Below are 24,192 nucleotides of genomic sequence, written 5' to 3'. Positions count from 1 at the left end.
ACAAGACAGCCTCGTTGATCATTTTGTCACATTTCCTGTAGATATGTTTGTTGTATGTGCACACGTGTGTGCAGTTGCACATGCCCGTGAGGAGAGGACATTGGTTATCCCACCTTATTGCCTTGAGTCAAGGCATCTCACATTGCATGTGGGAGCTAGATTGTTGGCTGCAAGCCCCTGTGACGACCTCTTCTTCCCACCCCCACCGTCCTGGGGTTACCCATGCAAGCAGCCATACTTAGCTTTTTACACCATGCTGGGGATTCGAACTAAGATCCCCATGTTTGCATAGCAAGCACTCTTGCCCACTGAACCATCTCTTCAGCCCTTAGTTCATCCTTTTCTGCCACAGGGTTGCACGTAGCCCAGGCTGACCACAAACTATGCAGCCCAAATGACATCCTCATCCTCCTGCCTCTACTTCCCAGGGGCTAAGATTATCGGTGTGCTGCTCAGTGCTGGTTTACAGCCTGGTTCCTCTTGATTCTATTTTGGGCACAGAAAAGAACTTCTTACCAATCTCTCTCTGTAAGGATTCTAGTTCAGTTCTCAGAATCTGACCAGGGGTCATTGCCATGGCTACGGGAATATGTGAAACAGTGGAGCAAAAAAGGCCTGCTCTGTTAACGGTAGCCTCGCACTCAAACAAAGGAAACCTCCAGGTCTGACAGCTTCATGGAGGGATTCTGCTCATCTCTGAAGAAATATTAAGGGCCAAGCACAGTGTGCAAAGCCAGGATTCCAGATTTTTTCCAGAGGTGGGAGGATTTGAGGCCAGCCCAAACTTTTCAACTCTTCAAGGATCTCTTGAGATCACAAAAGGTTTTTTTTTTTTTTTTTTTGAAACAGGGTCTCACTGTGTAGTTCTGGGACTCTCTACATAGACCAGGCTTACCTCAGACTCAGAGGAATCTGCCTGACTCTGTCTCCTAAGTAGAGTTCTCTCAAAATGAATGTAGAAAAGCTCTGGGGAATTGGCCGCTCAGCTGGGGTGCACCCATCACCTACTATGTGCCAGTTTCCTCCACAGTACAGAAGAGCCAAGTACTGGGGCCAGCACAGCAACAGAGGCTGACTGTAGCCGGGTTGGCGGAATGCTTGCCCAGCATGCAGGACGTCGTGAACTCCATCCCCACGACTGCAGAGCTGGGCATGGAGGCCCAAGTCTAGACTGGAGCTCAGGATGTGGAGACCAGAGGATGAACAGTTGAAGGCCATTATGGAACTACTTAGCAAGACAAGGTCGGCAACTCCTACCTCTGTGATGACGTGCATGCCGGCTGCGCACAGCTGTTACCTGAAGTCATGAGCCAGATTAACCTGTCTCCCCTAAGTGGCCTTTTGTTTTGGTTTGGGTTTTGGTTTGGGGGAAGGTGGTTTGGAGACAGGGTCTCTTATGGAGCTCTAGCTGGCCTGGAATTTCTTATGTAGACCAAGCTGTGCTCAGACTCACAGAGATCCTCCTGCCTCTACCGCCCTGGTGCTAGGTTTAAAGGTGTGCACCACCACAATAAGCTTCTCAGGGCATTTTTATCGCAGAGAAACAGTGCCAGACAACAATGCCACAAGGGCTTGGCACCACACGTCAGCATGTGGAAAGGCTCTGGATGAAATCCTGAGGAGAGGAGGAAAAAGTAGGGAGAACAGAGAGTGGGGAGGGGAAGGATGGAGGGGAGAGAAGGATGGAGGGGAGGGAAGGGGAGGAAAGGATGGAGGGGAAGGGAGAAGAGGGGAGAGAAGGATGGAAGGGAGGGGAGGGAAAGAAAAGGGAGGGGAGGGGAAGGATAGAAGGGAACTGAGTTAAAGATATGAGATATTTACACAAAGTGGATATATAATGTTAGTATGATTGGCCATTGGGAAGATGCTGATTAAAGTCAAAATAAGGTAATACTAAACTTCTGTTAGAATGACTAAGACAGCTGGGTGGTGGTGGTGGGAACACAGGCCTAGTTCAAGGCCAGCCTGGTCTACAGAGCAAGTTCCAGGACAGCCAAGTTTACAAAGCAAAACCTTGTCTTGAAAAACAAAAAACAATGATAATATCAAGTCCTGGCAACTATGCAGAGAAGCTGCAGTGCTCCTGTTCACAGGGCTGGGGGCGTGGCTCAGTGGTAGAGCCCCTGCCTAGAATCCCCCAGTGAGGGGCTGGGGGCGTGGCTCAGTGGTAGAGCCCCTGCCTAGAATCCCCCAGTGAGGGGCTGGGAGTGTGGCTCAGTGGTAGAGCACCTGTCTAGAATCCCTCAGTGAGGGGCTGGGGGCGTGGCTCAGTGGTAGAGTCCTGGCTTGTGAGTATGGTTCAATAGTAACTCACCAGCCTGGTTCAGCCTAATTGGTGAGCTCCAGGCCAAGGAGAGACCCGGCTTCAAAGGAGGTAGATGCTGTTCCGAAGGATGACACCCACACACACAAGCACTACACATATGCAGCACACCCTCAAGGTTTTTGTTTTGATTTTTCTGAAATGGGGTTTCTCTGTGTAGCTGTGGCTTACCTAGAACTCACTCTGTAGACCAGGCTGGCCACAAACTCAAGAGATCTGCCTGCCTCTGCCTCCTAAGTGCTTTGATTAAAAGCATACACCACCACTGCCCAGCTAAATTTTCTCAATTTTTTTTTAATGAACTTTGGGGGCCTGGCGAGATGGCTCATTGGTTAGGAGCACATACTTGTGCAGAGGACTTGAGTTCAGATCATAGCACTCACACTGATCAGCTCGCAACCGCCTGTAAGTCCAGCTCTCGGGTGAAACAACACTGTCTTCTGGCCTCTGTGGGCACTTGCGTTCCTGTGTGCACACAATTTTCTTTAGAGATGCGCGGCTTAGATGAGGCCCCTTATGTCCCTGGTGGCTATAGGTGAGACCCCTGCTCTGTGAGAGGGTGAGGTCTCAGGCTGAGGGAAGAGGATCAGCACCTTAGAAACTGAAGCAGAGCAGCTCGTTTCCAGGCCAGCCCAGGAAGCAAGAGCCCATCAAGAATAAAGAGAGCCCCGCAAGCTGGCTCAGCAGGTAAACCTGTCAGCCACCAAGCCTGCTGACCTGAGTTTGATCCCCGAGACCTACTTGGTGGAAGGAGAGAAAAGACTCTTACAAATTCTTCTCTGACCTCCCTCCTTATGTGCTAGCACGTGCACACGTGCTCCCAGCCACCCCCACACAGAATAAAATGAAGGATGGAGGGAGGGAGGGAGGGAGGGAGGAGGGGGAAAGAGGAGGGGTGAGGGCAGAAAGAATCCTAAATATAGTCTATTATCAGGTTCCACAATTAGGACTTCACTCTGTGACTTTGGGGACAGAAGATGGGACACCATTCTGCCTGTAACACAAAGCTCAGGGTTTTGTTCCATATGGAACAAAACTTTCTAAATATATAGTGGCAGGGGTGGGGAGCCTTATCTAATGAGATGGCTTCGCAATTTTCCACAGCCTTCATCCCATCTTCCGCTGGTTAAATCAAAAGTCTCTACGGTTTAAAAATACTGGGACAACTTGGACACTGGAGAACGCTCGGTGCTTAGACTCACTCTGCTGATGGGATCTCATTTTCCAGAGGAAGCAGCCTCCACTTAGCTCTTAGTCATAGCTGGCCTTCTAGAACATCCTTCCTTAGCACCTGAACACTCCCCAGTGGTTGTGGGGGGAGCTGGGGCATTTGGGGTAACGTGAGTTTATTAGCTTTCCTCTTCGTGAGTGATGAGCTCCCCCGTTTTTCTTAAAGCCAAAGCCAAAACCAAAAACTAAAAGCAGTTGAGTTTGCATTGCAGTGACTTTTCCCCTCCCCCACAAGACAGGGTTCAGCGCTTCTCTGTGTAGCTCTGGTTGTCCTGGAACTCAACACTGTAGACCAGGCTGGCCCTGAGCTCAGAGATCCACCTGCCTCTGCCTCCCAAGTGCTGGGATTAAAGGCGTGTGCCACCACCACCCGGTTACAGGAGCTTTTCTTTTTCTAAGATCTGTGTGTGTATGTGTGTGAATGTGTGAGTGTAAGTGTGTGAGTGTGAGTGTGTGTGAGTGTGAGTGTGTGTGAGTTGTGTGAGTGAGTGTGTGTGAGTGTGAATGTGTGTGTGTTTGTGAGTGTGTGTGAGTGTGTGAGAGTGTGTATGAGTTTGTGAGTGAGTGTGTGTGAGTGTGTGAGAGTGTGTGTGAGTGTGTTAGTGTGTGAGAGTGTGTGTGTGAGTGTGTGTGAGTGTGTGTGAGAGTGTGTGTGTGTGTGTGTGTGTGTGTGTGTGTGTGAGGCCAGAAGAGAGCAGCAAATCTAGAGCTGCACCCAACAGGGGCACACACATGGTGCACACATGTGCAGACAAGGGAAGAAGAGGAGGAACTGGGTGACACATCTTTGATCCCAGCACTCGGGAGACAGAGGCAGGTGAATCTCTGTGAGTTTGAGGCCAGGTCAGCCTGGTCTATACAGTGAGATCCAAACTAGCCAGGGCGACATAGCAGAATCCTGTCTCAAAAAACAAAGGAAAAAAAGAAAAGCAAGGAAGGAAGAAACTGTGGTGGTTTGAATATGCTTGGCCCATAGGGAGTGGTACTGTTAAGGGGCGTGGCCTTGTTAGAGGAAGTGTGTCACTGTGGGGGTGGGCTTTAGAGGTCTCCACCCAGTGTGGAGAGTTTCCTCCTGGCTGTTGAGGATGTCAGTCTCTCCTGGTTGTCTTTGGATTAAGGTGTAGACCTCTCAGCTCCTCCTCACCATGCCTGTCTGCACACTGCCATGCTTCCTGACATGATAATGGACAGAACCTCTGAATCAGGCCAGGCCCAGTTAAATATGCACTTTTATGCCCAAGAATCAATGGGGGTGACCTTAGCTGTGACTCACAGCACTGGTGATATGGAACCTAAAGAACCCACCTCTTCACCAGGCAAGAACCATAGGGCGATAGGAACACAAACCCACGCACAAAACTTTCAACCCAAAATTTATCCTGTCTACAAGAAATGCAGGGCTGAGGGATGGAGCAGAGACTGGCCAACCAATAACCAGACCAACCTGAGACCCATCCCATGGGCAAGCCCCAACTTCTGACATTATTAATGATACTGTTCTGCTTGCAGTGAGGAGGCCAGCATGGCTGTCCTCTGAGAGGCTCCACCCAGCAGTTGACTCAGACCAATGCAGACACCCACAGCAAAATAGGGGATGCAGCCTGTGGACTCTTGTAGAGGAGCGGGAGGAAGGAGCACAGCCCCTGAGGGGATAGGAACTCCACAGTAAGACCAACAGAGTCAACCAACCTGGACCCTTGGGTTGAACCACCAACCAAAGAGCACACACGGGCTGGACCTAGGCCTCCCAGCTCATATGTAGCAGAGGTGCAGTTCGGTCTTCATGTGGAGCAGGGGCTCTCCCAAAAGCTGTTGCCTGTCTGTGGGATATGTTCTTCTAGCTGGGCTGCCTTGTCTGGCCTCAGTGGAGGAGGATACGCCTAGCCACACAGAGACTTGATGTGACAGGATGCGGGGACAGCCAGGGAGGCCCCCACTGGCTCAGAGGAGAAGGAGAGTGAAGATTGGGAGAAAGGATCATGGGAGGGGGTGCCCAGGAGGGGGGTAGTGAGCAGGATGTAAAGTGAATAAAAAATGTTCACCTTTATAAGCGTTGCCTTGGTCGTAGTGTCCCTTCACAGCAATGGAAATGCTAAGACAGAAACAAGAAAGGAAAACCTGTTTTCCCACATCAGTTAATCTAGTTAGGACAATCCCTCACAGACAAGCAGAGCCCCATCTCCCAGGTGAGTCTGTGGTGTTGACAGTAAACCAGTCATCACTCTGGACTGGAAGCAAAGAATAGAGCTATGTACCCCTCAAAGACCAATCCTTCGTAACCTACCTTCTCTAGCTATGCCCCCATTCCCAAAGGGTCCAGAACCTTCCAAAATCGCTTCACCACCTGGGAGCCAAGCATTTTGGCTAAGTTCAGGTCCTATTGACTTTGACATAGCTTCCCCAGCTCAGTCAGCACAAGGAAAAACAACAAACATGCAGGTGCTGGGTCTGAGGAAGACTAATGCATGCTGGAAAATACCCTCCGCCCCTGAGACAGGGTTTTCCTGCGTAGTCCTGACTGTCCTGAAACTCACTCCGTAAACCAGACTAGCCTCGAACTCTGACCCACCTGCTTCTGCCTCCAGAGCAGTGGGGTTAAAGGAGTGTGCTCACCACCACCTAGAATGGCACAATACCTTTTTCAGTCCGGGGGACTATAATTGTTGCTAATTACAGTTTATATATGTACGTGCGTGCGTGCGTGCGTGTGTGCGTGCGCGTGAGTGTGTGTGTATACACGTGTGTGTGCATGCGTGTGTGTACGTGTGTGTACGTGTGCGCGCGTGTGCATGTGTTTGTGTATATGTGTGTGTACGTGTGCGTGCGTGCGTGTGTGTGCATGTGTGTGGGTGTGCATGTGTGTGCGTGTGCGTGTGTGTGTGTGTGTGTGTGCACGCGCGCACGCGCGCGTGCACTGTGGAAGTAGAGCAAAAGCAGAGTGTTGAGGCTGAAGAAAGAAAGCTATAAAAGAAAAAGAAGTTCCGGCCCTAGGGCTGGAGAGATGGTCAACAGTGCATTCACTGCTCTTCCAGACGACCTGAGTTCAGTCCTGGTACCCACATCTGGCCCTGGCAACTGCCTACAACTCCAGTCCCAGAGGATCCGACGCCCTCTTCTGGCAATTTTAAGCACTTGCCACATAAATCCACTCAGGCACCCATACACATTAAATAAATGTAAAAACCAAAACACAGGCATCCATTGCTGGAGGAGCTTCAGGGAGCCGTCATGCCTCAAGAGCCAGTGTCTCAGACACTCCAGGCCAGAGAACAGTAACGGTGACATCAGGTACAAGGGGATCCTGAAATGAGCTGTTAGACGGAAGGAGTTGATTAGAAGTACTAATGCCGTGGGCAGGCAGACAGCCGCATGTCACAGCAGCACGCTGGGAGCGCTGAAGAGAGGAATGAGGTCCACTTAGCAGGAGAACGGCTTTCTTTTTGCCTGTTGCTGAGGATGGGGCAGGTTTCACAGCAAAAGCCTGTAGCCATACTCTGATTCCTAGGCAGGAGGGAGGAAAGGGTGGGGAAGCAGAATGCGTGGCTACCCATACCCACTGTGACGTAAGCTCACTTTCCGGGTGTTAACCAGGGACTCGCACTGTTTCCTCAGGGTGCCCATCTGTGGGTGTGGGTGTGGGTGTCTGGGAATTGTGGGAGGCAGGGCTGGGGGCACTGCTGCGGGCATCCAGCAGCTGGATTCTAACACACTCCTGTACCTAGCTGTTCTAGCTGAGGGCCCCAATACTTCAAAATCCATTAACAGACACTCCCCTGCTGCTCACTGCTGCTGAAAGCCAAAGATTACAATATCTGCCAAGCGCCAGTGCCTCCGCTGGTTAGAAGGGAGAGCAATACCCTGAACTGTGTACCTAACAGCCAAAGTCACTGCCTACTAAAGCCTGGAGCCCTTGTTTCTAGGGCTTAGGGTTCTGGATCTATCAACACCGAAGAAACTTCTCAGCTACCCACAATTCCTGTTGTCTGGTAAAGCAATGGGCCCCGGCCAAAAAGCTAGGGATGAAAGCTTCTAAAAGTAGCTTCAGATATCTTAGTGATTGTAGGAAACTTCCTGTTAGCTTTCAAAGGGTAGGAGTTACCCTTTTGGGGTCTTATCTCTACGAACAATCTATTTGTTGTGAGCTGGGAAAATGGCTCAGATGGTAAAGTACTTGCCACACAAGTTTGTGGAACTGAGTTTGGATCCCCAGAATCCACATAAAGAGCTGGGCATCCCAGTGCTGATGAGGCAGAGTCGGAGATAACTGGGGCTTACTGGCCAGTCAGATTAGTCTATTCGGTCAACTCCAGGTTGAAGGAACCTGTAGTTTCCACAGGCACTATGCACCACACACATGCACCTTAATTTAAAATAATCACTTTTATTATATTTTATTTATTTTATGTGCGTGCATAAGGTGGATGTATGGCGCTCTGGGTTCACCCTCAGACTCCTGGGAATCGAACTCGCGTTTTAAGACAAGCACCTGATCTTCTAAGAAATCTGAAGGAGGGAGAGACCCTCTTTCCAGCATCCAGTCGCGCCCCGCCCTCCTAGTGTCGCCCCGCCCCTTGTAGAGCAGCGCGCGTTCACTGGTCAGTGCAGTCCTCTCGCTCCGCCCTTGGCCCTGCTCGGCCCCGCCCCTCTATGGAGAGCAGCTACTGCGCAGACTCAATACCTCGCTCTTCCCAGTGGATCAGCTCCGGGTCCTCCAGAGCACCGAGCCGATTTCCTAGAGAAGCCCCTAAGGAGGCGCTACCCGGAAATTCAGGCTTCCCAGAGGGACCCAAGCGTGCTTTCTGTAACGCCTGCCGTTATTCCTTCTACCCGGAGGCTGGCCTCTTGGGACTGTCCTTTGTCAGAAAAGATGAATGAGACATAGTAGTTGTAGCGTGAAGGATTGCAGGTTGCGTGGTAAGGGATGAACCCCCAAAGTGCTTGTAGAGAACAGCCCTGGGCCTATGTCCTGGCTGCGGTGCAGGATGAAAGACTCCGGCTGATAGATCGCTACGGATAAAAACCAAAGAAAGCTGTCCTGAGATCATCCTCGGGTGCAGGGTTACATGGATGCCCAGAGATGAAGCTGCAAGGGTAAGTGGGGTCGATCCTGAGGGTTGAAATTTTCAAACACTGTTTTGTGTAGCTTTGATTTTTTTTTTTTTTTGAGACAAGGTCTTGCCATGTAGCCTAGGCCAGCCTGGAACTCACGAGTTCTCCAGCCTCAGCCTTCCAAATGCTAGGGTCATAAGCATGCATCACCACCACTCTCGGCTGTTTTTAATGAGCACATTAGCGCTCTGATTTCGGCCATGAAAGGTAGCTGGTACCAAACCGTGTTGAGCTGTGTTGATAGGCTGGAAGCAGGAATTGTCTGATTATATAATATGTATTCGTTAGCAGTTCAGACTCTCTTCCACTATGGTGTACCTCCGTGAGGACAAGAGTTCTGATCGCCTATCTAGCACCAAGAATGCTTGGCATGTTGTAGCTGCTTAATAGGGTGTGAGAAGATTTACTCATGATTGGACATCTTAACTCCCCGCCTAACCAGGGCAACGAGAAGTAGAGGGGAAGTGACTAAAGGTTGGAAACCACCAGAAATGGAGTCCTGGTCAGGAGGATTTGCCGAGCACTCCTGCGATAACCACTGCCAACAGGCTTCGCGGGCTCAAGGGAGGGGCTTGGGCTCAGAACCTGGACCATGACCAAGTTTAGTCTCACCGACCACGATCGTCCCGCTCATTTCTGCTCACGTGCATCCCAGAGCTGGGAAAGTGTTTTGTTTTGCTTTGAATAGTCCATCTACAGGCCCTAAACCAACATGCTTGTGATGTTTAAGCCTGCGTAGCATCATTTAATAAAACCATTCCTGGTGACTCCCCTCTCAGATGATGCAAGAATGAATGTCTTCAAGCCTGCCTATTCCTTTTCTTCCCCTTTTGTTGACCATTTCCCCAAATGGCTATTACTTAGCCAAACTCTATTGTGACTTACTATACGTTATGTTAGAACTTTGCAGAAAGTTAATAATGAAGCTGGGCGTGCTGATGCACACCTCTATAAATCCAAAGTTGGGAAGTCGAGGCAGTGGAAGCAGGACTTTAAAGCTCACCTGGGCTATTGGGACCCTGCCTCCCATCCATGGGGGAAATGTGTCTATCCATAGAGCGTGACGATCTGAGCTTAGATCCCCAGCCAGCACTCACATAAAAGCCCGATTTGACTGCACCCATCTGTAACCCAAATGCTGGTAGGAGGAAGAGAGGTCTGTGAGAGACCCTGTAAGATAAGGCAGGGGCAATAGTGGAAAACTATTGGATGTTATTTTCTGGCCTCTACATACACATGCACGTATACACACACACACACATACACACAGACACTAATAGTGATAATTTTTAAAAAGTTAATAGTGAGGGGATGGAGAGTTGGCTCCAGAGTTAAGAACACTCGTTGCTTTCGCAGAAAACCCGTTAGATTCCCAGCAACGACATGGTGGCTCGCAACTATCTATGATTCTAGTTCCAAGGGGGTCCAGAACTCTCTTCTGGCCTCTGAGGACGTGTGGCACACATACATGCTTGCAGGCAGAACACCAGAACACACAGAATGAAAAACCATTGTTTATGGCGTTAGTAATAACAAGAATCTACTGCCTCAGTAATTGTGACTTGAGTGTCTACCACTCTTAGGCACTGAACTGGGCTCGACAAGAGCAGACAGACAGAGGTCCTGCCCTCACAGACCTCCCAGTCTAAGCCAGGAGGCCAGGATTAATCCCATCATTAACACAAGGGTCACACTGAAAACACAGCACAGAGCAGAGTCCCTAACCATGAGGATGACATCAGATTTTCACTTCCAGTAGAACTGGAGGTGACGGCGTGCGGAGTGACTTTACTATTGGACCACCAAAATAGTCCTTGGGGACTGCTTTGCTTTGCAGGGTCTAGAGTTAGCCTGCACTGTTCTTCCCTACTGATCAAGGTGAAGCCTGCAGTCAGTGGGAGTAAAGAAGTAGTTAGGAACTTAGGGACTGGCAAGATGGCTGTGTGCTGGTTAGCTCCTTGACATCTTGGCACAAGCAAGCTAGGGTCATCTGGGAACAGGGAACTTGAAGTGAGAAGATGGCTCCATCAGATTAGCCTGCCAATCTGATGCCAAGTTTGGAGGACGTTTTCATGATTTTTTTTTTTGATGTGGGAGGCCCAGCCCACTGTGGGCGGTGCCATCCCCAGGCTGGTGGTCCTGGGTTCTATAAGAAAGCAGGCTGAGCAAGCCAGGGAAGCAAGCACCCCCAAAACTTCTGTTTCAGTTCCTGCCTCCAGGTTCCTGCCCTGTTTTCCCTCACTTATGGACAATGTTTGGGATGTGTTCTCCAAAATACCCTTTCCTAACTAACTAGGATAAGTAGGGTGAAGGTGCTTGCCACCAAGCCTGATGACTTGAGTTTGATCACCACAGGGTAGAAGGGAGGAATGATTTCTGTACGGTTTCTTTTCTTTCTTTTTTTTTTTTTTTTTTGGTTCTTTTTTTTTTTTCGGAGCTGGGGACCGAACCCAGGGCCTTGCACTTCCCTAGGCAAGCGCTCTAACCACTGAGCTAAATCCCCAACCCCTTCTGTAGGGTTTCTTCTGACCTCCAGGTGCACATCAGGCGTGCACACACACACACACACACACACACACACACACACACACACACACACACACACACACACAAGTTTGCCAGCCATGCTAACACACACCTTTCATCCCAGGGAGGCAGAGGCAGGTGGATCTCTATGAATTTGAGGCCAGCCTGGGCAACATAGCAAGTTCTAGGCCAACCAGGACTACACAGTGAGACCCTGTCAGGAAAAGAAAAAAAGATTACAGAGTGAGGTGTTTATTTTGGTACAGAGGAGTAACCAAACTATATGTAATCATTCGTGTTGACTACCTCTTGCTTGGGTTCCTCTTGTGGTAAATATTATTTTGGGGGTTTTTAATCCCACTTAGACCATAAAATTCCCAAATAAAAGACACAAAACCATTATATTATAAAAGCCTAAAAGCACTAGAGCTGGGCAGAAATCAACCCGCTATGATTTTCTTGTCTACTCCCTGCCACTGACCGAGATAACACTTGCCGAGTTCGGCCTGGGCTGCCCCTACTCCAGCTGGTCTCATGGCCATGAGGTCACGGTCCATCTACCCATGGTGGCTTCTCCCTTCCACTGTGTCATTTTCCCGTCTTGTGTTCCCGGCCTCAGACCCCAAGCCCAGGAACCTTTGCTCCGCCCCCTCTTGTCTGCCCAGCCCAGGCTGTAGGCATCTTTATTGTCCAGTCAGGGAGAACGTGGAGCAAAGTGACAGTGCACATAACAAAGACTGGTGCACATGAGGGTCTCCTCATCTCAGAGCAACCAGATCTTGGGGTACAGAATTTAGCAGCAGACCAACCCACTCCAGTTCCCTCTTTCCATCTACATAAAAAGGCTCTATCTCTTATAATAATAAGCAGCATACAGAAGGAACAATTATGAAACAATTATGAAAACTGTTAAATGAGACTTACATTCAAAAAGTCCAGTCTTTTTATATTTGGCAGTCTTTAGATAAAATATTTTATTATCTGTCCTCTCTTGGTAAGTTCAGATTTCTGCATCTAAATCATTTTTTCATTACCATCTTAAGCATTTAAATTCTCTAATTTAACTAACTTAGAGTCACCAACCTTAAAACGTCCGTTTTTAATTTCCTTTAACCTTCATAAATTGTATGTGTCACATTCTAAAAACATCTCCTTAGATTTTAAAACATTTTCTAGATCTTTCATAATTTAATTGTGAAACTACAACTCTAGTCTTCCATTCCATCGGAGACCTGAGAAGGAGTAAGTAAGGACCTGAGTTCCCAGGGAGTACAGAGAAGCAGCTTCCAAAGTACAGAAATGACAGACAGCCAACTGCCTGGGCTTAACTTCTCCAGGCTCCAAGCATATCCCCTCTGTCTCTTCACGTCTGAAGTGGCAATAAGAACCTGGGGTAGAAATGAAGACAGCTTGGGCTCAAAGCAAATGGAAAAGGATGTTGCTGGGGGTGTAGCTTGTTGATAGAGTATTCACTTGGCATGTGTGAAATCCTGAGTTCACTCCCCAGCACCACATAAAGCAGGAGTGATGGCTCCACACCTGTAACCCTAGTGCCTGAGAGCAGAGGCAGGGAGGTCAGGAGTTCAAGGTCATCCCCAACTACTTAGTGAGTTCAAGGCCAGCCTGAGCTAGAGACTGGGAAGGAAGAGAAGGAGGGAGGGAAAAAGGAAAGAGAAAGGGAACCTTCTTTAAGGCAGGACTTGGATTAAAAATCCCAGGTCCAGGGGTTGGGGATTTAGCTCAGTGGTAGAGCGCTTGCCTAGCAAGTGCAAGGCCCTGGGTTCGGTCCCCAGCTCCGAAAAAAAAAAGAAAAGGAAAAAAAAAAAAATCCCAGGTCCAGGGTTGGAAAGGTGGCCCAGCAGGGAAAAAACTTACTGAACAGGTCTGATGCATGAGTTTGACCCTTGGGCTGGAGGGATGGCTCAGTGGTTAAGAGCACTGACTGCTCTTCCAGAGGTCCTGAGTTCAAATCCCAGCACTCACATGGTGGCTCACAACCATCTGTAATGGGATCTGATGCCCTCTTCTGGTGCGTCTGAAGACAGCTACGGTGTACTTATATATAATAAATAAATAAATAAATCTTTAAAAAAAGAAAAAATGAGTTTGACCCTTTACCCGCTCCCCCCCCGCCCCCCCCGCCACCACAACCATTGTAAAGGAGAGAACTAACTTCACCAAATTGTCCTCTGACTTCCATACTTGTACTGTAGCCTTGACGTACACTTTAGACACACATGAGAATAGTAATTTAACAAAAATGGATGATAATGACCTGGGTTTTAAAATGATAACCATAACAAATGGTTAAACCCAATAATATTAAAGTTAAAAATTAAAGGAAAATTCTCTGTGACATTTACCAGGTGACAGAACTTTTTAGAACCTATTTCCTTGTGGCTCAAAAGGCCTACCTACACCAAGTAGGCATTGAATAGGTGTTCATTAGGTCTGCCAAGGCAAAAACCTGTTTGTCAGCCTGGTCGCCTCTCACACAATTTCACCAACTCTTTGCTTGTGGGACTTCCTGAAGCCCTTGTTTGTTTTTGTTAACTGCTAGGGATGGAACTCAGCATATGCTCAGCAAGTACTCAACCACTGAGCCACGCCCCCAGCCCCTCACTAGGGGATTCTAGGCAGGGGCTCAACCACTGAGCCACGCCCCCAGCCCCTCACTAGGGGATTCTAGGCAGGTGCTCTACCACTGAGCCACGCCCCCAGCCTCTCACTGGGGGATTCTAGGCAGGGGCTCTACCACTGAGCCACACCCTAGCCCCTCACTGGGGGATTCTAGGCAGGGGCCCTATAACCAAGTTCTATCCTTGACTTTCTGTTTGTTTGTTTCTTTGTTTTTGAAACAGGGTCTCTCTGTGTAGTTCCAACTGTCCTAGAAGTCATATTTAGACTAAGCTACCCTTGAGCTCATGGAGGTCCTCCTGTCTCTGCCTCTTGAGTGCTGGAATTACAGACATGCACCACCATCCAGCTTTAGTTTTGTTTTGTTTTTTACGTGTTTTAGTTGGGAGGCAGGGGAAATGGCTGCACAGTTAAGAACATTTGTTGTTCAGTTCACATCACCCATGAGGGGGCTTGTAACCATCCTTACCTCCAGGACTGGAGGATGTGATCCCCTCTTCTGAGTTTGAAGGCCCTCAGGCATGCACATGCTGCACATATATACATTCAAACAAAACATACATGTAAAGTAAAACCAATTATTTTATTCTCCTTACATGTATACGCGTGTTTCTGTGTGTGCACGAGTGCATGTACCCTTGGAGATCAGAACACTATTCCGTGTCCCCTGGAGCAATTGGTTGCTGAAAATGAAATTTGGGTTTTCTGCAAAAGAATTAAGTTCCCTTAAGCATTGAACCATCTTTCCCTCCCTCCCTCCTCCCCTCCCCCTCCCTCCTCCCCTCCCCCTCCCTCACCCCAGACACACACACCTTTTATTCTTTATTTTGAGACGTGAGCTCATTCAAGGTCTCCTGGCCTTGCATTCACTATTTAACTGGGGTGTGCCTTGAACTGGTGATCCCCTTCCCTGCTCCTGAAGAACAGGATTGGGGCCCACAACCACCATGGCCAGTGCACCCTGCTCTTGTCTGCCTGTAGTCCTCTCCCATTTACCTGTGCTGCCCCCCCCCTTCATGTCCAGGGGCAGGGCTCTGCTCTCTCTGAGCATGCATGTCACTGAGTCCCTGCGTGTCCTCCTCCTTGGTCCCTCCCCTGCTACTTTTCATGTGCTTTCAACTCCCCAGAATACATCGTGGGTTTTGTTTTCCTTTGTGGTGGCCCCCCGTGCCCCCGCCACACACATTTGTCCGTCTGCTGTGCATGATTCGAATATGCTACAGTGTGAGTGCAGAGATGGGGGGATAGCATGGTGAAAGTGGGCTCTTTCCACCATATGGGTCCCCAGGACCAAACCCAGGACATCAGGTTTGACAGCAAGCATCTGTACTGACTGAGCCATCTCTCCGCGCTAGTGACCAAGCCCAGACAACAGTCTGCACCCTGAGCCCCAGCCCCAACCCCCATTATTGAAATGAGAAAATGACTTCTCTCAAAACATCTACCCACACCCGAGTTCTCCGGATCCTAGGTGATGCTCTGAGTTGTGAGCCCTATTTTGGGGTTGGGAAAGCGTCTGTCCTACAGTTCAGTGCTGACACTGTCTCACTTGAGCTGGCATCTGAACCCACAAGTCAGAGAGCCTGCTTTAGACAGCCCTCACCCACCCCAGCTTGCCCCTGGTACTTCTGGGTGGGTAAAGAGCTGTGACAGCTGGGCACTCAAGGAAGCACTTACCACCTCTGTTTCTTAGGAAAGGTGTAACTCCGTGTTGGCCAATTGGGAGAGGTTGGAGAGCTGTGTTGGGGACAGAATAATTCATGATACTTCCTCGTGATCACCCGCACAGGAGCCCTGACTTCCAGTTGAGAGCCTTTTATGGGAGGCTTTGCTTGATTAATTATTGACTCAGTCTCCAGCCCTCTCCCTTCCCTAGTGAATGAGGGTGGGTAAGACACAAAATTCCAAGCTTTTCATCCAGACTGGGTTCTTCAGTGACCAGTCTCCATCCTGAAAGCTCCCCAGGACCCCCCAGGATCCGTTTGATGAGACTGGAGAACATTCTTGTTCCTCGGGAAGATGCAAGGGATTCAGGACGCAGTGCCCCTGTGACCCCGTCAGGGATCCTGTCTGGGTGTGGTAGCTCACGCCTTTAATCCCAGCACTTGGAGGCAGACGTTGATTTGTGTAAATTTAAGGTTATTTTGGGCCACGTAGGCTATTCCAGGTCAGCCAGGGCTACATAGTGAAAACTCTGTCTTAAAAAAATCAAAACCAGGGGCCCTAGGGACCTTAGGTCAGAAGCCAAATTTTATATATCTATCATTTTGCCACAATGTTTGGGGTTTTGCTTGCTTTTTGCTTTTAAAGAGATTTACTTTTCTTTATATGTACACATGTATGTGCCTCTGTGTACGTGTCAGGTGCCCACAGAAGCCAAAGGCATCCGATCCCCAAAACTGGAGTTATAGGAGGTTGTGAACCACCTGACGTGAGAAGTGGGAACTGAAGTCCGGTCTTCTGGAAGAGCAGACTGTTTTCTTTTCTATTCTGTTTTATAATTTTATTTGATTTTGTTTTAAGACAGAGTCTCTCTACATATTCCTGGATAGCCTGGAAACTTGCTCTGTAGACCAGGCTAGCTTCAGATTCACAGAGATCGGCCTGGCTCTGCATCCTGAGTGCATCAGATAAAGGTCCTGAGTGGGGAAGATGAGTGAAGACAGACAGCTGGGACCAGGAAGTCTTACGTAAATGGGTGTTTATGCCAACAAGTTTATTAAGAAATACAGCATCGGGGTTGGGGATTTAGCTCAGTGGTAGAGCTTGCCTAGCAAGCACAAGGCCCTGGGTTCAGTCCCCAGCTCCGAAAAAAAAAAAAGAAAAAAAAAAATACAGCATCTTGGGTGCTATTTGTAGGGGGAGAATGGCCCAGAGTAGCTGAATTAGACAGTGTTGGCAAAGAGAACATGGGATACCTCTGATAGCCTTAGCCCAGGGAAGAGAGTAGGATCCCCAGAAACTGCAACCCTGACTCCTTCAATGCCGGGCCCCCCAGCCTCAGACCTTCCCAAGTCTGCCCCTGAGCAATGACACAGAGCTCATATTCCTTCTGCCCTTTCATCCAGGCCTCTGAGAAAGCCTTGCATTTGCTGGCTAGACCCCAGGCTAGACTTGCACTTGCTGTATAGCCAAGGATGATCTTAGACTTCCTCATCCTCCCAAGGGCTAGGACTATAAGCGTGTACTACCAGTCCCAGCTCTTTATTAATTTATGTCCCCACCCCATATTAGGTGCACAAGGACAGGAGTTTTATTTTTAGCTGTACCGATCCCTGTTCTTAAATACTTACTAACACTTCGGAAATGCTCAATCAAGAATGAGTGAATCAACCAATAAGCAAGGGCAGGGGTAGAAGGTCGATGTTCTGAATAGCAAGGATGGCACATACAGAGGGCCTGTGATTGCTGGAGGTTTCACAGTCATAGGGGTAGGGACGATGTCTGTGCTGGCTAAACTTATGTCAACTTGACACACAAACTTGAGTTATCTCAAAGGAGGGAACCTAAATTGAGAAAAATGCTTCCATGAGATTCGGCTCTAAGGCAGATAATTAGTGACTAAGGGGGGAGGACTCAGCCCATTGCAAGTGGTACCATCCCTGGGCTGGTGGTCCTGGGTTCTCTAAGAGAGCAAGCTGAGGTGGGTGGTGTGTGCCTTTAACCCCAGCAATCAGGAGGCAGAGGCAGGCAGATCTGAGTTCAAGGGTAGCCAGGCTGGTCTACAGAGCTAATTCTAGTACAGCCAAGGCTACACACATGCACGCGTGCGCATGCACACATACACACTCACGAGAGAGAGAGAGAGAGAGAGAGAGAGAGAGAGAGAGAGAGAGAGAGAGAGAGAGAACACACAAGCACAGACCTGAGCAAGCAGGCAAGGAAAGCAAGCCAGTAAGCAGCGCTCCTCTGTGGCCTCTGCATCAGTTGCTGACTCCAGGTTCCTGCCCTGCTTGAGTTCCTGTCCTGACTTCCTTTGATGATGGACTGTGGTGTGGAAGTATGAGCCCAATTCCTCCCCAAGTTGCTTTGGTCATGGCATTGTTATCCTAACAACAGTAACTTTAACTAAAGACAGTGAGAGAATTTGTGTCAAAAACAAAACAAAACAAAACAAAACAAAACAAAACAAAACAAAAGCAAGGAACCAGGTGGTTGGCACCTAAGGAGCAGTGTACGAGGCTGACTTCTGGCCTCCATATGTCTGCATGCACACACAGGGCTTGGGGAGTGGGAGACAGCAATTAAAGCCGTGCAACCACAAAAAAGGGTGATGGTGATTGGTGATAACTTTCTTCCTATTTTATTCAACAAAAATTTATTATGCTGCTGGTTGTGGTGGTATACAGCTTTGAGCCCAACACTTGGGGAGCAGAGACAGGCAGATCTCAGTTAAAGACCAGCCAAGGCAGCATAGAAACACCCTGTCTCAAAAAGAAATATACAACAAAAAAAAGTGTGTGAGTCTTTGCTATGAGTCTTAGATTCCATGTGTGACCAAAGGTCAAGATGAAAGATCCAAAGAATCACTAGCCAGTATCGCTCCCAATACGAAAATCCCAGAAATTAGCGTTTGCCTCTTGCTTCTCCTCAGGCTGAAGGCCTCGGGTTATTACCCCATAGTCTTCAGGTACACTAAGAAGATGGTTCCGCTAAATCATATTCGAAAGTACTGACCCTGCAAGGGATAATTGTATTTTATTTTTAATTATGTGTATGTATATGTGTCTGCATGAGGACGTATGCACGGGAGGAAGAGGTCAGAAGAGGGCACTGGGTCCCCTTGGAGCTGGAATCCAGGCAGTTGTGAGCCACACCATGTGGGGGCGGGCAACTGAACAAGCTCCTGCAAGGGACCCATGGGCCTTTAACCCCTGAACTGTTCCCTGGCCCATCAGCTTTTCTTCAGAATCCTATTAAGAGTGTCTGTCCACTGTGATCATGTGACCCAAGTTTGCGGGGAGGGGGGTTGGAAGGGGACGGGGTGGGGTGTATTCCTCTTGCTTTGTGTTAAACTGAGGTCCTCCGGCCCCTGGTACTCATTGTGTTTTTATTGCAAACATTGAAGATATTTCAGGGTCCTAGAGTGGGGGGTTGTTAAACTGGTCCCTAGGATAATGTGATCCTTGGAGGATCTAGGACATCAGGGGAGTCCAAAAAGAGCAAAGGTTCCCAGCGTAGGCATTAGCGCCACCGCTGGCCCCAAGGCACAAGAGGAAGGGGCGGGGCCTCAACAGGTCGATGCCGGAAGTGCCTCTCCGCCCCTGCTACTGGACCATGGAGACCGTGGCCCAGTAGAGACCTTAGTGTGAGGCTTGCAGGGGTGGCGGCCATGGAGGCCGTGCTGAACGAGCTGGTGTCTGTGGAGGATCTGAAGGTAAGGTCTGGGCCGGAGGACGGACGAGGGCAGAATCGGAAAGGGCAGTTCCTGAGGAGAGCTGACCGAAGCCGAACAGTGCCGGTTTCGTCTTTCTAGGAGAGCCGAACTACGGCTCCCATCAGCCTCTGCGGCATCCTGCCTCTTGTGGGAATCTGCGCCGTGTCCCTGAGCCTGACGGGAGTTGTAGTTTCCAGGGTTTCGGCAACTCAGACCTAGGCCTGGGGTCTTAGTGTGATGCAGAGCTGGGAATTTGGGGTACTCGTGCAAGGATGAAGTAGCATAGTCCCTGGTGTAAACTTTCGCTAGTGTTTAGTCCCTCAAGGTGCTATTTTTACCACATCCTTGTAGCTGTGTTTTCTTTCCTCTCCTAGAATTAAAGTAAGGCAGACCCAGGCCCGAAAGAGTAGAGTAGGACGGGACTAGCGGCCTCAATTGAAAGGCCATGTAGGAGGTCATTTAGCTCTGGGACAATATGTTTACTCCAGCCACTTGAGGTCAGCTGGTTCGGTTGCCGTGCCTGCAGCTTCCACCAGGTGGCATCTCCTCTTGGTACCACTAGGGGCTGGGTTCAGGGACCTTCTAAACATGAGCATGGGACACAGAGCATGGGACCCAGGGATGGAGATGACAGAAGTTGGACATCCGAGTACCAAGATCTACAAGGGAAAGGTGACAGATAGGAAAATGTGGTCTAACTGGGATTTAGACTCCAAGATAGCTAGAGAATGGTGGGTGGATGCCCATTGTTTCTAAATGATTGCTCTTCTCTCTGATGACAGAATTTCGAAAGGAAATTTCAGTCTGAGCAGGCAGCTGGCTCTGTGTCCAAGAGCACGCAGTTTGAATACGCCTGGTGCCTGGTTCGAAGCAAATACAATGACGACATCCGTAGAGGCATCGTGCTGCTGGAGGGTAAGGCGCTGCTCCCCATTTGCAGCCGCCAGCCAGTCTGCCCCCTACTGTCCTTGACCTCACCCCTCCAGGACCCTTTCTGTCATGGGACCCCCACCTTATAACACATTCATCCCTCAGTAACCACCAGAAAATCCACAGCAGCAAAAGGCTAGGCTGGCTCTCTACATCCCCAATTTCAGCATCTGAACATTCCCAATTCAGCATCTGAACATTGGTTCAGGTGGGAAATGCTGTGAGAGAAAAATGTTCTCAGGCTGGGGAGAGGACTCAGTGCATTCTGTCCAGGCATGGAGACCTGAGTTCAAATCCCCAGCACCCACAGCAAAAGCTGAGTGTGGCTACAAGTACCTGTGTAGGGAGTAGCACTGGAGTGAGCAAGAGAATGCTTAGTCAGACCCTTTCTCTGGGGGATGGTGTGGACGGGGAAAGCAAGAGGCCAGACGTCCTCTGGCCCCTGTGCTTCCATTTGCACACACGCAGTAAACAGAACACCTCTGGTCCAGTTACTTTTTTTGTTTTTTTTTTTGTTTGTTTGTTTGTTTGTTTGTTTTCCGGAGCTGGGGACCGAACCCAAGGCCCTGTGCTTGCTAGGCAAGCGCTCTACCACTGAGCTAAATCCCCAACCCCTCTGGTCCAGTTACTAGTTGCTGTTACTATGCATTTGCCTTGTATTGGATAGCAGGAAGTTCTAGAGATTTAAAGTGGCTGAGGGGCTGGTGGCATCAAGGACATGTGATCCAAGCACTCCAAAGACGTAGGGACATAGTTCAGTAGTCATTGACTGGGGAGATGGAGGCAGGAAGATGAGAAGTTCAAGGCCATGTCAGCTACCTACTTGACCAAATTTGAGGTCAGCCCGTGCTACACAAGCTTCCTCTCTCAAAAAAAAAAAGCATCTTTGGGGAATACAAGTAGGTTCTGTGCAAACACTGTTTAATTGTAGAGATTATATTAGTTTTATGATGGGCCTTCCAGCTATAGACTTTGAATGGGGGAGCATTGGCATCACCCCAGAGGCTATCAAGGGACAATAGTAACAAAAGACTGCTCTATCCCTTAGTCATTTTTGATTTTGACCCAGGACTCTGCATCCCGCTTCAGCCACCTTACTGCTGAGAATTCAGGGGTGGCCCCCAGCTCTGGCGTCTTTGTAAAAGCAAATGCTGGCCCCTGCTTTGATGAGTTCGGACTTAGGTTTCTCTTGTAGTAGAGCACAGCAGTGGAGGTGGCCTCAGAGCATTTGAGTCTTCTGTGGGGACACAGTGCAGACACTGAGGAGGCTGCAGCTCTGCACAGCTAGTGCCCAAGCCTGGACAGCATAGTGAGTCCCTGTCCTAACACACGGGGGCACACAGACACACATGGACACACAGACACATATACACATACACACACATTGACACACAGAGGGGGCGGGAATGAAAAACAAGTCGGGCGAGGGTCACTCAAGGAAGCTGAGCTAAGAGAAGGGGGCAGGGGTTGGGGATTTAGCTCAGTGGTAGAGCGCTTGCCTAGGAAGCGCAAGGCCCTAGGTTCGGTCCCCAGCTCCGGAAAAAAGAAAAGAAAAAAAATAAAAATAAATATTTTAGCCAGTCGTGGTGGTGAGCCTAATCCCAGCACTCTGGAGGCAGGGGCAGGAGATCTCCGTGTTCAAGGCCAGCCTGGTCTGCAGAGTGTGAGTTGCAGGACTACACAGTGAAACCCTGTCTCAAAAACAAAACAAAAGCTCAGTCTGTAGAGTACCTGTCTGCTGTGTATGAAACCCTGGTTCGATTCCCTTCCCAGCACTGCATAAGCCAGCCATGGTCCTGTACCACTCAGAAGGCAGCGGCAGGAGGAGCAGAAACTCAGGTCATCCTCAGCAAGACAATGAACTAAAAGAGGGACTGTGAATGTCAGGCAGGAGGTGGCCTTGCAGTGGGACCTGTAGATGACCAGTGGAATGCACCCGTTCATGCAGACCGCGGTGCTGGTTCCTGCCATCCACCGCAGCTGTCCGGCAGGCTCATGCTGCCCTGGGTTTGTGACTGGAAAGCTGGGGTGATAGGAACTGGTAGTGGAGGTCCAGGGCAGTGGCCCTCCAGGATCCTAGAGTGAGTCAGCATAGCAGGACTCACAGGTGGAACACAGTGTTAGAAAGAGACTCCATCTTTCTCTCTCCCCTCCTCCTCCTCCTTCCAGAGCTGTTGCCCAAAGGTAGCAAAGAGGAGCAGCGGGATTATGTCTTCTACCTGGCCGTGGGCAACTACCGGCTCAAGGTAAGGCCGCAGGACCCTGCCTGAATCCCCCCAGGCAGAGAGAGCCCTGGCCCTCCCTGAGCCAGCAAAGGGCAGCGGGCTAGGGTGATGGTGGCTGCATGGAGTGATCCCGGGACAGACCGAGGGAAGGTGAGAGTATCGGGGTGTGGGGACCACGGTGACGTCAGGCTGGGGTGCAGCCCCGTGCCTGGAGCTGTTATCTCTGCTAGCTTATCACCCCCCCACAGCTGGGCTGTTTGTGAACTCTACTCTGTGGGGTGGGGCGGTAACGGGTGGAGGAGGAGGAAGGATGAGTGGGGCCAAGGAAGGACACCCGTGGGTGTGGGGGTGGCAGGAGGCTCATCCCGAGGAGCATGGGGTGAGGTGTGCCTTTCCTCTGACTGCAGGAATATGAAAAGGCTCTGAAGTATGTGCGGGGACTGTTACAGACTGAGCCCCAGAACAACCAGGCCAAGGAGCTGGAACGCCTGATTGACAAGGCCATGAAGAAAGGTGACAGGCCTCTTGCCATCTGCTCTTCCTCCTCCCTCAGGCCCGGGGCCCTTGGGCACACTGCCCACATCCCCCTACACACACACAGTCCTTTATCAAACCTACCTTCCAAGGGTCTCTGGAGCCCTGGAGCCCCAACCCTCAGACTCTACATCAGGTCCCCCTCTTCTGTGGAGGGGAGTGTGGTCAGGGCTGGGGATGGAACTGATCCGCTCACGTCTCCCTCTTTGCTTTTCCAGATGGACTGGTAGGCATGGCCATTGTTGGTGGCATGGCCCTGGGTGTGGCGGGCCTGGCTGGACTCATTGGACTGGCTGTGTCCAAGTCCAAATCCTGAAGGCAGCCTCACCTGCTCTCTGCCCCCGGACGCCTAGGAGCCTGAGGGACACTGGAAGAGGGGCTGTCCATCCTCACCACCACCTTCCTTTTCTCCTGCAACCCTAGCGTGCACCCCACAGTCTCCATGGCCCCCAGCCTCCCATCCCCTGGTACCTGTCCTTTAACCCTCAGTCGTGCTTTGCAATGAGTGTAAATAAAGTTGGGCTGTGGCTTGGGAAACTGTGTGAGAGTCAGTTGAGGTTCACCGGGTGCACGGGCCCTCTCTACCCCACTCCGGGTTCCTTTGCCAGCATCCCAGCCCACACCCTTCCTTCCTCCCCTATCCTGAATCCACTTCGAAGGAACAAGGAACCTTGAGGACGTGGCTTTTCCACCGCCCCAGAATCGTGAGAGAGAACAGTGAACAGGAGGGACTGCGAGCTGGGATTTATGACTCTGGTCTCCTCTGACCCACACAGCTGCCGGGGAGTTTTCCACTGCAGGGGGCCCCCACTGGGCTTCCTCCCAAAACCTCCGCCCTTCCCTCCCTTTGTCTTCCTGCCCCCTCCCCTTCCTCTGCCCCGTCTTTCTCCTTTCGGGGGGACATGGATGACGTAGGGTAAGAGCGGAAGCTATGGAGATGGCAGGGATGATGGGGGTTGTTGGGCACAGGACACCCCAGTCCCAGCCTGTGGGGTGGAAGGCAGAGATCTCACAGAGCTCACCCCACGCCCCTGTGCCAGGCTGTGCGTGGGCCTGTTTGGCTTCCCTGCATTCTTGTCATTCCACAGCCCCTGGCAGGCTGGCTGAGGGGTGGGAGGAGGTACCTGAGGGGAACATGGAGAAGCTGCATTCAGAAAAAGGATGGGGACCCACAGTGGGCAGAGCCGTGGCTCGCACACTCAGGAAAGGGAGCCTAGGGCCAACTTGCCAAGCAAGACCAGGAAGCAGCCAAGAAGGGAATGTGCGTTCAGACAGGTGCTTGGCTAGGGTTGGGGTGGGGA

At 50.2% G+C, this 24,192-nt stretch overlaps 1 protein-coding gene across 4 annotated transcripts; it reads left to right on the top strand.

Moving 5' to 3' along the window:
- Positions 1 to 8,324: 8,324 nt before the first annotated feature.
- Fis1 (fission, mitochondrial 1) lies at positions 8,325 to 23,428 on the top strand. Of its 4 annotated transcripts, none has more exons than XM_032886584.1 (5): positions 8,327 to 8,644; positions 19,985 to 20,117; positions 22,302 to 22,378; positions 22,765 to 22,870; positions 23,110 to 23,428. In XM_032886584.1, the coding sequence occupies exons 1-5, from the start codon at positions 8,621 to 8,623 to the stop codon at positions 23,205 to 23,207; spliced, it is 438 nt and encodes a 145-aa protein (XP_032742475.1). In that variant the 5' UTR covers positions 8,327 to 8,620; the 3' UTR covers positions 23,208 to 23,428. The 4 variants fall into 4 exon arrangements, with proteins under 4 accessions (XP_032742472.1, XP_032742475.1, XP_032742474.1 ...); XM_032886583.1 differs by lacking the exon at positions 8,327 to 8,644 and adding an exon at positions 19,056 to 19,202; XM_032886582.1 differs by lacking the exon at positions 8,327 to 8,644 and adding an exon at positions 19,813 to 19,874.
- Positions 23,429 to 24,192: the final 764 nt, after the last annotated feature.

Source organism: Rattus rattus, chromosome 16 (assembly GCF_011064425.1).
Source record: "Rattus rattus isolate New Zealand chromosome 16, Rrattus_CSIRO_v1, whole genome shotgun sequence".
Taxonomy (NCBI): domain Eukaryota; kingdom Metazoa; phylum Chordata; class Mammalia; order Rodentia; family Muridae; genus Rattus; species Rattus rattus.
This window is presented reverse-complemented; position numbering and strand designations above follow the sequence as displayed.

Coding starts and splice junctions, on each gene's coding strand:
- Fis1 (XM_032886581.1), top strand. CDS start 8,621: ATGCCCAGAGATGAAGCTGCAAGG. Junction 20,118..22,301: donor AGGCATCGTGCTGCTGGAGG/GTAAGGCGCTGC, acceptor TCCTCCTTCCAG/AGCTGTTGCCCAAAGGTAGC. Junction 22,379..22,764: donor TGGGCAACTACCGGCTCAAG/GTAAGGCCGCAG, acceptor CTCTGACTGCAG/GAATATGAAAAGGCTCTGAA.